This window comes from Anopheles gambiae, chromosome X, assembly GCF_943734735.2.
Source record: "Anopheles gambiae chromosome X, idAnoGambNW_F1_1, whole genome shotgun sequence".
In the NCBI taxonomy this organism is placed as follows: Eukaryota; Metazoa; Arthropoda; class Insecta; order Diptera; family Culicidae; genus Anopheles; species Anopheles gambiae.
In genome coordinates, this window is record NC_064600.1 from 24,758,118 (window position 1) to 24,774,009 (window position 15,892).

At 39.2% G+C, this 15,892-nt stretch overlaps 1 protein-coding gene across 7 annotated transcripts in view; it reads left to right on the top strand.

Moving 5' to 3' along the window:
• Positions 1-15,892, top strand: part of LOC133391686 (protein lozenge-like) — a 337,731-nt gene that overhangs the window by 293,095 nt on the left and 28,744 nt on the right. The window contains exon 7 of one of the 7 annotated variants that reach the window (XM_061647406.1): positions 8,879-8,973. The exons of the other annotated variants lie outside the window; for them this stretch is intronic. Coding sequence (XP_061503390.1) covers positions 8,879-8,973 — 95 coding nt within the window. The remainder of the gene's footprint in view (positions 1-8,878; positions 8,974-15,892) is intronic. 7 annotated transcript variants of the gene reach the window in all.

Genomic DNA, 15,892 nt, shown 5'->3' on the forward strand with positions numbered 1-15,892 from the left:
TCAGCATCATCTACCCCATATACAAGAAGGGAGACAGGTTGGACTGCAACAACAACAAGGGTATTACGGTGTTGAGTATTCTTTAAAATATTCTCCCTGATCCTTCAGGATCGTCTTGTCCCGTACGTTAAAGAGTATGTACGGGTAAAACTGTACGACGCTATGAGCTCATTTGGAATCCCGGCCAAACTGATAAGGCTAGTTAGAATGACTATGACCAACGTCACATGCCAGGTGAGGGTGGATGGAAAACTCTCAGGACCTTTTGCTACCACCAAAGGTCTGCGCCAGGATGACGGGCTTGCTTGTCTCTTATTCAACCATCCATCCACGCCATCCGTGACTCAAGTGTGGAGACTACGAGAACCATCTTCTATAAGTCAACCCAGATCCTGGCATACGCTGATGATATAGACATCATTGGTCTGCGGCTCTCCTATGTAGCAGAAGCCTACCAAGGGATCGAGCAGGCGGCAGAGAACCTCGGATTGCAGATAAACGAGGCAAAGACCAAACTGATGGTGGCAACATCAGCGGGCCTACCAATAAATAATAAGAATCTACGTAGGCGTGATGTACAGATAGGTGAACGCACTTTTGAAGTCGTCCCACAATTCACCTATCTTGGGTCAAAGGTCAGCAACGACAACAGTATGGAAGCTGAGTTGCGCGCAAGGATGCTGGCTGCCAACCGGTCATTCTACAGCCTGAAAAATCAGTTCACCTCAAAGAACCTGCCGCGACGGACGAAGCTGGGACTTTATAGTACCTATATAGCTCCGGTACTCACATACGCCTCTGAGACATGGACACTGTCCAAATCTGACGAAACCCTCTTAGCTGCGCTCGAGAGGAAGATGCTCAGAAGGATACTTGGCCCCGTATGTGTGGAAGGACAATGGAGGAGCCGCTATAATGACGAGCTATACGAGATGTACGGCGACCTCACTGTCGTACAGCGTATCAAGCTCGCCAGGCTCCGGTGGACTGGCCATGTTGTACGCATGGAAACGGACGACCCAGCCCGTAAAGTCTGTTTAGGCCGTCCACAAGGACAAGGAGGTGTGGTAGTCCCAAATTGAGGTGGCAAGATGGCGTGGAGACGTCCGCCATGAAAGCCGAGATAACGGACTGGCAGACGAAGGCGTGAGACCGTGAGCGGTTTCGGACACTGCTGATGCAGGCCAAGACCGCAAAGCGGTGGTAGCACCGGATAAGCAAGTAAGTAAGTGATTTGTTTGATTGCCTTTTCTACCGATTCATTTGTGATGACAATATCATTTATAGACTTATCTAGAACATCCGTGGGCATGTGCTGCAGGGCAGTTGCAATATTAATTGGAGACGAAGATGATGTTGTGTATATAGATTTCAAATTCGCCTTCGATCGTTTTCCAAACTCCTTGTTATTAACTTAACTCGTCGATTTCTTTATTATCTCTTGACTATGTTCTTTTTTATTGAACCGTGCTTATCGTGCTAAATACACAGGGGTTTTACTTGATTTCGCAAGCGTAGCAACATTTAACGCAACCGCATCAATTGACAGGACAACGGCATCAGTTGTTTACGGAACGTCATCACGCCTAAGGTAACCTTCGCACTTTATATCACAAGCGCGGTGTACAATATCACAATTCCAGTGTTACGGATTCAAGCAAGCATTCAACTACATGCGTTTAAACAGATTCAGATTAATGGACATTTTGAAAATTTGTTTGTTAACTAGTTTTAGAGAAAAAATCGACATTAATTTTTAATCGTTAATTCACAATTATTCAGGGATTCTCAAAGTTGTCGGACACTTCCTTGACTCTGTCTAATAGGAAGTGAACTTCATACGTTGGAAATCGGACTCTATGGCAACCTTTTTGAACAAGGGCCTTGGAAATTCTAATTAGGTTTGTCCAACAAGGATGCGATAGCGTACAATTCTCATTACATAAAGTTAATTTCGCTTAAGAAGGAGTCAAAAAATTGTCCCACAGCTATGAGAACTCATGGAAAACCCTGTTATGGACGAGCACTTTACATAGCTCTGCACTTTCGATTTTCAGATGTGTCCATTACTTCAAAAACGTTTAAAGCCGGTGGTTAAATGATTGCTTCGAGCCACAAAACCCGTTGTGATATTGTGTAGCGCGCTTGTTGTATCAAGTGCAAAGGTTGCCTTAAGCGTGATGAAGTTCCGTAAACTTCTGATGAAGTTGTCCTGTCAATCACTGCAGTTGCGTTAAGGATCAATTATTTTCTCTTTTTGTATCAAATGTTGGTGTGCCTCAGGGCAGCTGTTGCGTACGACCTCATTATGAAGTAAAAGCATATATGCGGATGTAGCGAAGTAAAACACTTCAAGATAAAACACCTCAAGTTAAAACAAAGTTCAAGCAAAACACGCCTCAAGCAATAGCGCGCGCTTCAGAAACGCAACAAACATAAACAGGTAGTCAACCGTTCTCACGGTTCAAACGAGGAAGTGACTTACGCAATTCATAAAACATAGGTACATGTCGCATTAAATAAAACTTGTTATCAAAATAGTCATAGTTACAGTTAGCTTACCTAATAAATAAATAAATAAATATATGCGGTCAGCAACTAAATAGCATATAAGAGATGAAAACCTAAATAAAGTAAGCGCATTCGAACACAAACTTCAGAATCGCTCGTTTCTTAATAGTCGGAGGCACTCTCCGGTCGACGAAGGAAAAATATACCCGACTCGGTGTAAGGCACCGGCGTTGGGCACTGCGACGGAGCAACACATCCGCCAGCAGCATTAATGGTGGCTCCAGAGAGGAACTAACGACCTCCTCGTATTTAATAGCACGTGATTCAGACCAGCATAAGCGCCGAAGCACCGTGAGTGAAGTAGAACGGCAACTTAGTGCGTAAAACAGCACGACCGCCAAAACACCGCGAGTTAAAGTGCGTAAAATAGAGAAGATTACAACCGTGAGTGAAATAGATAGGCAACAAGGTGCGTAAACCAGCACGACCGCCAAAACACCGCGAGTTAAAGTGAGTGAAATAGTAAGGATCACAACCGTGAGTGAAAAAGATCGGATACAAAGTGCGTAAACCAGCACGACCGCCAAAACTCCGCGAGTTAAAGTGAGTGAAATAGTAAGGATCACAACCGTGAGTGAAATAGATCGGCAACAAGGTGCGTAAACCAGCACGACCGCCGAAACACCGCGAATGAAAGTGCACAAAGCATTAAAATCAACACCAGGAGTGGAATAGAACGGCAAATAAGTGCGTAACTAAGCACGACCGCCGAAACACCATAAGAATAAGGTGACATCATAAACAAAACCCGAGAACCGTTAGCGAAAACAAGAGCACGGAGGGTACCGACAACGATATAAACAAACCAACGGCAAAACGTCAAAAAGCCAAATCAGCAGAAGGCTACGCCAACGTAGTGACCATTCGGTGGTTACACAGCAAGGTCGGCGACAACGAAATAAAAACAACGAGTAACAACAAACAGCTTAAGTTTCAATGGAAATAGCTGATTAAAAACATCGAATTAAACAACAACGTAGTAGTAGTAGGCTTACTCGGTTTGGAACGGACAGCAAGCAGTGACTCATCGTGAGGTCCGACAAACAAAACGAACAGCGAGCGACAAGCGGCAAGTCCACCGGCGTCTCCAAGCACCAAGCAGCAAGCAGCGACTCATCGCCAGGGCCGGCAAACAAAACAAACAGCGAGCGGATAACGGTCAGTGCACCAGCGACTTCAGGCAGCAGACAGCGATCGCAGACGTTCCAAGCAGCAGAGCGGGGCCGGCAATAACGTGACTGAAGAAAGCATCCAACCTACTAGAGACGACTATACAGCAGTAGCCGGACCAGAGAAGAACCCACCAGATCGACTAGCATCATCAGCAAGCGGACATCCGTGATACGGCATACGAAAGCATCTCAAACGCTGAGTGAGTAACAATGGAATTTATTACTAATCCAAACGGTCATTGTAAACTTTGTACTAAGAAAGATGAGTGGGGGAAACAGGTTAGTTGCACGGAATGCGACAGGTGGTTTCACCTGAGTTGTTTGGGGGTAAAGTGTACCCCAAAGAATTTCGTATGTTCAAAATGTAAGAAATCTGAAGAAGAAAGGAAGGAGATAAATAAGGCTCTAGAAGAATCACAAAGACTTTGCGAATTATTAAAGGAAAAAAGAGAGAAAGAATTAGAACAAAGTAATAACAATAAAAAGGATTTGGAGCGGTTACAAGAGGAATTAAACGAAGCCGCAAACGGGAATAAAAAGGACGGGAAAGAAATGCGAGAAGCATTAATTCAAACAGAGAAATTATTGCAGGAAAAGAGAGATAATGAAAAACGAAACAGAGAATCACAGAAGCAGCAAGAAGAAGAAATAGAAAGATTGCAGAAAACTCTTGAAGATCAAATCATAATAGAATCAAAAAAGCAGGAAACAAAACAATTGCTAAGCGAAAAGGCTCTGAATCCCGAAAAAAGCGAGGAAAATATTTCGCTTACCGAAAATATTAACAGACTTGTAAGCGCACTAACTGCTAGTTCTTCTGCTGGCAAAAGTACGCTTATGGAACTTCCTGAATTTGATGGTAGTTATAAACTATGGCCTCGATTTAAAACGGCCTTTGATGAAACAACTAAGAAAGGAAATTTTTCAAAGCTGGAGAATCTGAATAGACTACAGCGATACTTAAAAGGGAATGCATTAAAATCAGTCAGTGGTCTCATGTTAAGTCCTGATAATCTTGATAAAATTATCGACCGATTAGAAAAACTTTATAGTAACCCCGAAAGCGTCTACAAGTCTTTGCTTAACGATCTCACAGCTTGCAGACACATATCAATAGCAAATTCAACATCAATAATAGAATTTTCCAATGCGTTGAATAATATGGTAGATAATATGAATTTACTGGGGAGAACACAATATTTAAATGATCAGAGGCTTCTAAGCGACCTCATAGCACGACTATCAACAGATCTTAGAAATAAATGGATTGTAAAAACATTAAACGAAAAAGAGATTCACACATTAAGTGATCTGGCACTATGGATAAATCCAACCGAGGACCTAGCGGCAGTTTTGGTAGCAAATGAAAATGGTCAGAAATTTTGAGGGCACCGTTTAAATGCCCACTTACAGCCAAAGATGTATTCTAAAGACAATCATTGTCTGGTATGTGGAAGGGCTCATGAAATAACTCAATGCCAAGAGCTCATAGATAAGCCAGTATGGCAGAGATGGAAACTGTTAACCCAAAAGGGCATTTGTACTAATTGCTGCAAATACAAAAACCATAAGGCAGTTAGCTGCCGGCTTCCTGCTCAATGCAGAGTGGAACGTTGCTCACAAAAACACCATACGTTGCTCCATAGGAAAGAGGAACAATCCCCCATCATATATTCCTCCACAAAGATTAAACTTCCACAAAGAGGACAGAAAGCTTTACTATCAAATCATACCGATCACATTGTATCACGAATGTGCGGAAATAAAAACATTTGCCTTGTTGGATCCAGCGTCAGCAACAAGTCTTATTGTTGATGACGTAAGAAAACAGCTGCAACTAACAGGGCCCAATATGCCTCTTAAATTATCGTGGACGAATGGAAACATACAAGACGAGCCACATAGTCAAATTGTTTCTTTGAGGGTTCGTGGGTCAAATAATAAAATGCTCAACATCAAGAATCTACGCTCGGTGAAGGAACTCGACCTCCCCAGACAAACGGTAGATGCTAAGAAATTAAGCAAAACGTACAAACACTTCAAAAATATCGATTTAAAAAGTTATTATGATGCCATTCCCACAGTTTTCTTAGGTCTCCCACATGCTTATTATACTCAAAGCATTGGATATCGCTCCGGAAAACCTAACCAGCCGGTAGCTCAGGAGACTCGTCTGGGATGGACAATATTCGGAGGAGGAAAACATTATTAGCAAAATGATATAAACAAGTGTAGTCCTCTATTTACAATCAAAGATCAAAAAGAAGAAGATGAAAAATTAATGTCGTCACTCATGCAGAAATTTTTCTCAACTGAAGAATTTGGAGTTAAATCGAACGAAGCGCCAATGCCAAAATTAGAACAGCAGGCGTTGGAAATTATGAAGGGTACCTTGGCATATAAGGAAAACCGATACGAGATAGGATTACTTTGGAAGGAAGACAAACCACAGTTAACAAATAGCTATCCCCAAGCCCTGACAAGATTAAAATCACAAGTAAAAAAATTCGAAAAGGATGTTGAATTAAAAGAATGGTATCACCGAACTATTGCGGAATACCTATGCAAAGGATATGCTCGAAAGGCTACACCTGGGGAGCTGCTCGAATATAACCGGAAGATAAACTATATTCCTCACTTTGCTATAGTAAACAAGAACAAGTTTCCACCTAAGCCTCGTCTAGTATTTGATGCTGCCGCAAAAAATGAAGAAAGGTCACTGAACTCATTCCTCCTATCCGGTCCTACCACCTCTTTATGTGGTGTACTCATCAGATTCCGCGAACACGAAATTGCTTGCTCTGGTGATATAAAGGAAATGTTCCACCAGGTAAAGGTTAAGGAAGAAGATCAGTGTGCCCAACGTTTTTTGTACAGAGAATCTCCTAACAAAGACCTTCAGGTCTATGTTATGCAGGTAATGACATTTCTTTACGGCTCGCAGCAACAGACCCAGTTTGTCTAAAATCCCTATACTGTGCAATCGTGAAGACAACGCTCGAATATTGCTCGGTTCTTTGGACCCCCACCGCCAAAGTACATATCGATCGTATCGAACGGGTCCAACGAGCATTCACCAGATTTGCAATCCAGAAATTAGAGGACGTTAGTAGGGAGATGTCGTACAAGAATAGATGTAGGCTTCTGGGTCTTGAAACTCTGGAAGCTCGTCGTTCTATGGCTGCTTGGCATCACCGATGTTTCGCATTTGATCTCCTCTATCCATCTTTATATGTCCTTCAGTCCTTTTCGTATGCGTCACCCTTTAAATATCCCTTCTCGTCGTACGCCTGTTGGTCGTAAACACCCGATACTACATGCAACGAGTGTCTTTAATGCCTCTTCCCGTCACTTGGATTATCATCTCTCCCTAATATCCTTCCGCAATCACCTAAAATCCTAATTAATCATTTGTACCCTACTACCACTTTTTTGTCATTATGGTGCCTTTTAAAATTTTAAATATTTTCAAACTTTAAGTTAAATTTGTGTGTAACAATCTATTTTGTCTAGCAAACATTGAAAAACATTTAATACGAATCTATGAGCAGCAGGGAGGTCAGCACGAATGGCTTTGCCTGCTTCTGTTTAATCTTTAAGGAGATGCTTGAAAATAAACCGCTCTAATAGATAGAGCTTCAGGCAAGTACACTTCATGGACCTTTATTCTAAACACACTCTAATGCAAGTATTTTCATTATATTTTAAGCCTGTCGAAGTAAGTGATCGAGCCACCATAAGCCACACGTTCCCATTAGACCAAAGCAATCGACTGACGAATAGCGTTGTTAGATTGGGAGCGTTTCAGGACACTTATGCATTAGATAATTTGTAAGCAAGTAATGTTATATTCGGTTCGGATAACTACTGCTGCAAATAATTGTAGTAATAATGAAGGACATTATGCTATACTTAATTTAACTGTTTTGAATAGTTGGCAAAAAATCCGTAGTCGACTCCAATCCAATTTCGATAATTTCGGAATCAACTGCGGAAGGTAGGTTCGCCCAGCGTTATCCGGAGTCATTCAGAATCGTCCGGAATCACCAAGAGTCGTTCGGAGTTGTTCGGAATCGCCTGGAGTCATCTAGATGTTGAATATATGTCGAGTACAATCGTGTATCAATTTACAGAACTATTATAAGTTTACTATTACTTAAGCATTACGGCCTTTTTGGATCGTTCGTCCTGAATAAAAAAGTTAACTTTTAACTCACTCATTTATTCATTTATTAACTACTCACTCAAACTAATACCACTTCAATATTTCAAAACGTGAATGTTTGATTTGAATAAGTAATAGAATTACATAGAATGCATCGTTGTTATTTCTGGATTTATTCAATTAACAAAAATAAATTTAATTAATTAACAAAATAGGAATTCAACAATTTTTTTAAACTTATCAAATTATACGATAGTGCTGATAACACTAAATCTTATTTGGTATCCTTCCCTTTCTTCGCCTTGCGTTTAAATGCTCCTCGACTAACACTGAACAAAAACACAAAACAAAACATTGAAACAAACAAAAATCAACCCTTTTCTCTCCTCCATCTACACTAACTGCTACAGCTATATGTCTCAAAAATCTCAAAACATGTTTGTAAATGCGGAATTTTTATTTTGATCTTACTGCGCCCTTGTCTACTCCAGCAGCATTCCAAACGACAAACCCCGTTAAAAGTTAAATTTAATGCATCATACATTCGTCCTTTGACCGTCACTTCGGTTGCTCTCTTCAACAGCATCAAATTCTTCAAGGCTAGCTTGCAATGCAATTAATGGAAAACTAAATTCGTCTAAAGTCTTCTTCCTCTGGCAGAAAAACATATTCTAAAACAGAAGTGGATTGGGCGGAATGAGATTGATTTTGTTGCTGTAACTTTATCATTGTATCTAGCTTCAAATGCACATGGATTGGTTGGTCATGTTGGTCAGTGTATTAATTTGTTTGCTATTTTTAAAAGCCAAGTTTTCAAACGCACTCCGCTCCAAGTATCCGCTCCTGGAAGCCTCCACACTGTTTCCGATGTTACAATTATCCATTGATATCTACAACGATGATAATGGAAGTAAATGTCCTGCTTGCTTTTGTGTACAACTATATAAATACCCTTAAATTATGCCTACAGCTTATCAGCAGAAACAACCAGCAACAGAATCACCAGCACATACCAATACACCAAGGACCAAGCCGGTATCACAGGTCGCCTATAATAATACAAATGTAAGTAAACGGTATATCATGATTCAAGTTATCAAAAATAGCGGTTTTATTTATACTCAAAGATTATCAGATAATAAATACACTTTAAACCATGGAATTTATTTCATATCAGCTGAAAGAACTGTTCGACTTGCAGTTAACACAATACGGTTTTTGCACAATAAAAGTGAACAAAAGAGTTTCGTTTGAGTTTTTTTATTTTGACAGTGGGTGTGGTGATGGCTCGAGCCAGTTGGAATAGATCATTGTTCGGAGGGCGTTGAATGCGCTCCGTGACATCACTGAGCGCCGCTTTATTTTAAAATTGTTCTTTGAGTTCTCTGAGTGCTTATACCAACGAGCAGAGAACAAGCAGAGAACCATCAATAGGGATTTACATACAAACTTTCTCTTAGAGTGTTGAGAGGGATGTTAAGCCGTGAAAAAAAATTTCTATCTCTTTTGCCTCCCTCCCAACAATCTCAGAGAGACTCGGTATTGAAACCGTTTGTTTTGTTCTCGCTTTGATCTGGCCTTGTTAAATAAAGATGTTAGATATAGATGTTAGGTATAGGTGTCACTCAGAGAACTCTACGGTACGTTTCGGTCTGCTTCAATCCCCAATTCCCTGCATTATACAACTACTTAATGAATGCTGTCAAAATGAAAAGTTCAAAAGAATTTCGTGGGTGTACTTTTTTTTTGCAAAACTGTTGTGCGTTGGCATCATAGCGTTGCTCCACTAAATCTTAATATAAATGGGCTGCTTAATCATATTTTCCTAAACCGTCATTTTTGATCTACAACAACCTGTAAGTTTAATTTAAATTCTTCTAATTATCTTTAATTCTCCTTATTTATTTTTTTTCTCTTACGTTACAGGGTTTTACAAGTCACAATCAAATGTCAGCAAAACAATTTCAGAAGCTCAAGATTCAGTTTAGCAGTCAAAAGTTGTTGTTTGACCGCACCGATGCTATTTTTCACAAGCGCAATTTGATTTTTAAATCGCTCAGGTTCTTTTTTTAGAGGCCTTTCGCATCGTTTTGCAAATTCAAACACGCTTTGCAATAACTCAATCAAAAACCGATGTGTTCTGTACGGTGGTTCAACTTAGACTCTAACATTTATTGTTCATGCATTTTGATATACGTACGCGTTCTCACTAACACTTAATATAATCGTTCCTTATATTATGGCTATTTGTATGCTGTTTGATAATATTTCAATTTAGTTCACTTTTATTTAATCTTTATAATTCACAATTGCTCTTTGCCTGAACCGCGTGCTTCGCTTTTTTTTCGTCCAACGCACACATACATTGTCCTCGCTATCGGTCTGACGCGTACACCTGTCCTATTGATCTCGCTGTCATAGCATCCAGCGAGGATGATCGATGTGCGTCTATAGCGGTCGGTGCACTACTCACCGATTACATCTAACATACTCCCCGCATTGAAATAGGTATTTCAATCATCAATGGGAAGAACGCATAATTCTGATACCGCTCGTCTATATTCTCCCTTTGCTGTTTTAACTGTAACCACTCTGACAATACCATCTGCTCCAGAATGTAACTGTATTATTCTACCTAATGGCCACTGAAATGTAGGACAATTGGTTTCATTTAGCAATACTAATGCTCCTTGTGTAATTGTTACTTAATTTTTCCACTTTGACCTATTCTGAAGCTCAGGAAGATATTCGACAGTCCATCTCTTCCAAAATTGCTGTACCATTGTTTGCACAAGTTGCCATCTAGACAGTCTGGATAATTTTTAAGATAATTTCAGCTGCTGTTTGCATTGCTCGCCCTATCAAAAAATGTGCGGGTGTTAAGGCTGTTGAATCGCAAGGATCGTTAGAACAAGGGGATAAAGGCCTTGAATTGAGTACTGCTTCTATCTGAATAAGAGTCGTATTCAGTTCCTCATAGGATAATCGATGGCTCCCTACGACGCGAGTAAGGTGATGTTTCACTTGTTTTACACCAGCTTCCCAAATCCCGCCGAAATGGGGACTCCTCGGAGGAATAAATGACCATTCTATTCCGCGGCTGGTACACTCGTAAACGATTCTCTTAGCATTTTCTTCCTCAGCAAACATCTTAGCCAGTTCTTCCAACTCGTTGTGCGCTCCAACGAAGTTTGTTGCGTTATCTGAAAAGATTTTAAGAGGAAGGCCTCTACGGCTTATAAAACGACGCAGGGCCGCCAAAAATGCATCGGTCGATAGGTCGGAAACTAGCTCAATGTGTATTGCACGAGTAATCATGCACACAAACAAACACACATAAGTTTTTATAATCGATGGCTTTCTTCCAGAAGCACTAGATTTGATTAGAAATGGTCCAGCAAAATCTACACCAGTTTGATGAAACACTGGGGCTGGTTGTACCCGGTAGGACGGTAAATCACCCATCAACTGCTCAATGGTAGTAGGGTTTGCTCGGAAACAAATAACACACTTCGCAATCACTTTCCTAATAGTAGATTTTACTCTTAGCGGCCAGAACCGTTGACGAACCACTGCTAACAATCCCTTTTGTCCTTGGTGTAGGTTCGTTTCATGTAAATGTCGCACAAGAATCTCCACAAACCTATGGTTTGCTGGTAACAGCATCTTATGTTGACTATCATATGGAATAAATGCACTTTTCAACCGTCCTCCAACCCTCAATAACTTATCCACTGGATCAATAAATGGTCTCAAGCTCAATAGTTCATGTTTCGTATTACCATTTTCTAACGCTCGAAACACTCGCAAATGATTCACGTTGAATACACCGCACTATTACCTTCAAACTGTCCTCTAAATCTGCACTTGTTGGTAAATCTTTCTTTAAGTCGCTTCCTTTAGACACTCTGTGTTTCGCAAAACGCACTATATACACCATCATTCGTAACAGTCTTTTATAGTCACTGGTAAATTCAAAATTCAACTTTACTCCTTTCATACTTGCAGCAATCAACGTCACCTTGCCCTTTAACTTAGGAACCTCAAAATCATTTTCTGGATTCACACGCATTTCAACTACACTCTTTGTTCTTAAGAAGGAGGGCCCATACCACCACCCTTCATTAGTGAACAATCGTTTGGGGGTTTCACCACGCGAAATTATATCAGCAGGATTATTTTTCGAAGTTATATAGCGCCATGTAAAGTCCTTTGTAAACCCCTGAATTTCTCTAACACGATTCGCAACATAGGTTTGTAATTGTTCTGGAGGGTGACGTATCCACGCTTCTACAATTTGTGAGTCTGTCCACAAATACACTTTGTTGAATGACACATCAATTGCTTCTATCACTTTTACAACCAATCTAGCTAGTAACTGTGCAGCAAGTAGCTCTGCACGTGGTGTTGTGATAGCCTTTCGTTTTTCTATTTTAGTTGGCAATAGGCGCGATTTGCTACATATTAGATTCATTGTTACATTTTCATCGTCATTGATGCATCGACTATAAACACAAGCTCCGTACGCATTGTCAGAAGCGTCCGAAAACCCTTGGAGCTCAATCACCTTAGTATTAATCGCAAAAATCCAGCGTGGCACTTTCAATTGGTTCAAATGAAACAGTTCATTACGAAAGCAAATCCACTTATGATGATGATGATGATGAGTCCCACCTCTTACCCCGATATAGTATTGAGAGGAACGATTGTATCTTATCGATAATTGTGTTGTTGTAAATTAGTAATTATGCAAATAATCAAATCATAAGGCAAGTAAGTATTTCAAGAACGTGGTGGCTACAAAACTTCTTTCTTCTCCTCTTTATGAAGCAGTCATGGTCGGTCTCAATACATGGTACCTGCTTTCGTTTCTCTTGTATAGCCGGTTCAACCTACAACCAACTAATGGCGATAGAGAACCACTTTCAAAACTATCTCACAGCGTACTTTTTCCTTATTCCGTTACTGTACAATTTATGACGATTCACGTTTCGGGTTGCATTGGACCAGACCACTACCCCCAGGAAAGTTATCAAATTATATATACTATTTTTCGCGCGCGTGTCTCAATGCTATATCGACTCATTCTTTTCCTTTATTTTTCTTTTTGTGTTAACTTGTTTATTTATTTTAACTTTTTTAAATTTAATTTTAAAAAGATATATAGAAAAAGATAAAAGCAAAAAACAATAAAAAGCGCAAAATCATCATCATCATCAAAGCTGGTGATGACAAGTGAGGTTTACACAACAAGTGACTAAAACATTTATTTATCAATTTATATTTCATTCACGCTTTCGCGGATTTCGTCTTTTCTAAATTAATCTACTTCCTTACTATTGTCACAACAGTCATACTTCATACAATAGTGGCCTTGATGTGAGTTGCACACAGTCTCTTAAATTGGGGTATAGTCTCTGCATTACAAACTACTCTGGGCATCATATTAAAAGTTTGTATGCCTTTGAAAAACAAAGAGTTCATTGCTGATGCTGTCTCAACCTTAGGAACTCTCGGATCTGCTGCTCTTCTTGTGTTGTAGTCGTGCACATTTAATCCTCGAACAACCCGATCACAAAGATATTGAGGCAAGTGACTGTTCAGGAGTTTATAAACAAAAATCATTGTTTGGTACATTACCCGCTGTTTCACTGACATCCATTTTAGGGTATCCAGCATAATCAATGACGACGTATACCATCCGCATCCTAGAATAGCTCGCATTGCTCTGTTTTGCAGTTTTTGCATTCTTGTCATTTGTCCTGCATTAGCCATAAAAAGAATTGACGGACAAAAATCCAGATGTGGAGCCATAAGAGACTTGTAAAGCTGTATCTTTGCAAAAACACTTAAGTCTTTTTTTAGTCGACAAATAATCCCGCATTTTTTCGCCATTTTCTTAATGATATTATCAATATGGCTTTTAAATTTCAGTTCTTCATCTATTGTGACTCCAAGATATTTTATTTCTTTAACTCTCTCTATGGCCTCGTCATCAATATTGATCTGTAAGTTAAAGAGAGTCTTGGTACGGGAGAGCACTAACATTTTAGTTTTTTTTGCATTTAATTTCAATTTTTTGTACTTCAACCATTGATCTAGCGAGGCCAGATCCTCATTCAGCTTCGTTGTTGCTTCTTTTACAGAGCTACAAGAGAGAAAGACCACCGTGTCGTCAGCAAAGAGATTAATATCACAAAATTTTAATACATTTTTCATGTCATTTATATACATAATAAACAAAATAGGACCAAGCACACTTCCTTGGGGGACTCCCAATGAGTTTTCAAGAGATTCCGATGTTGTGGTTTTAAAACGAGTTCTCTGAGTTCTCCCTTCTAAATAATTTTTAAACCAATCAAGTTCTTGTCCCACAATACCGAAGTTTTTTAAGGCATTGATTAACAAAGGTCTCGATATTGTTTCAAAGGCTCTTTTCAAATCTAAAAAGACAGCTAATGTTATATGTTTTTTGTTTAAATTGGTTTTCCACTTCTCAAGTACAAGGTTCAGAGCTGTTTCACAGGAATGAGATTCTCTATATCCTGATTGTTCTGGAACTAATAATTTATTTTCCTTTAAGTATTGAACCAATTGCTCCTTCACCACGAGTTCTAAAAATTTTTCTAGGGTGTTTATTTATCGGTCTGAACTCTTCTGCAATGATTGTACCATTAATCTTAGGGATGGGAATCACTATTGATTCTTTCCAAGTATTTGGGAACTGTCCCGTAATCAAAGAATCGTTAATAATGTTAAGTAACGTGTCCCCTGTGACACTGAGACAATCTCGTATCACTTTACCATTTATATCATCAAGTCCAGAAGCTCCTTTCAATTTGAAACAGATTCTTTGGAGTGTTTGAATATCAATCGGCTGAAAGTGAAATCGTTTTCTTGTTTGCTCCATATTTGTAATTTGCTCTGGTTCATTGCATTGAGGAATGCTTTTATGTATGTCCATAACACTATTGACAAAGTGTTCATTAAACAACCGGGCAATTTCTGATTCATCTTCGATTATCTTGTCATTTAATTGCACCCTACCTGTTTCATTGGAACCTGTTTGCAACCAACTTTTTAACAACTTCCACAATTGTTTGCTATCATTTTTTGATTTATTTATTTTTCGCTCAAAATAATTTCTTTTCGTCATTCTGAGCTCACGTAGGTAGCAATTTCTACTGGTTTTATAAGATCTCCAGTCTAACTCTGAATTGGTTTTTAAAAATGTGAAGTAGCGTTTGTCCAAGCGCTGCTTTTTACATTGTAAATCCCCGGTGTACCACTTTTGATAATTGTTATTATTTACTACAGCAACATCAATGAGTTGAGCTATACTATTTTTTATTACTTGTTCTAGCCGGTGTGCTTTATCATGCAAACATAAATTTGTGATTGGTAGATTAACATTTACAGATGAACATATTTTGTCTTTACTGTATCTTTTCCAACTTTTAAATGTTTTTTTTATTGTTTAATGAAACGTTGCATTTTTGTAAATATAGAACAATTGTTTCATGGTCTGCTATTTTCAATGTAGGATCAGTCTTCGCTATGAATGAGTTATGATTGCAGTATACATGATCTTTTATGATCATGATCATTCTGTGTTAAATTTGGTTCCATAGTGCACATTTTTATGTTCTATGTTATTGTAATCCATTGTAAAGAACTCATTGTAAAACATTGCTAAAATGGTTCGAGAGGGCATTATTGTCCATCGATAGACAAATAAACATAAACATAAACATAAACATTAGAGATTTACTTCGCTGAGTTATTCGAGTTTCCTCAGTAATAATCTGATTCATGTTCAAAGATTCCATTAGCTGTCTCAGTGGTTTAGATTCTGCGGAGTTCAACCAATTGATGTTAAAATCTCCTATTAGAATGTTGTCTTCTCCAAGATCAAGAAATTTATCAAACCACCATTCGAGTAAATTAACAAAATGGGCATTGCTAGAACTTGGTGAATGGTACA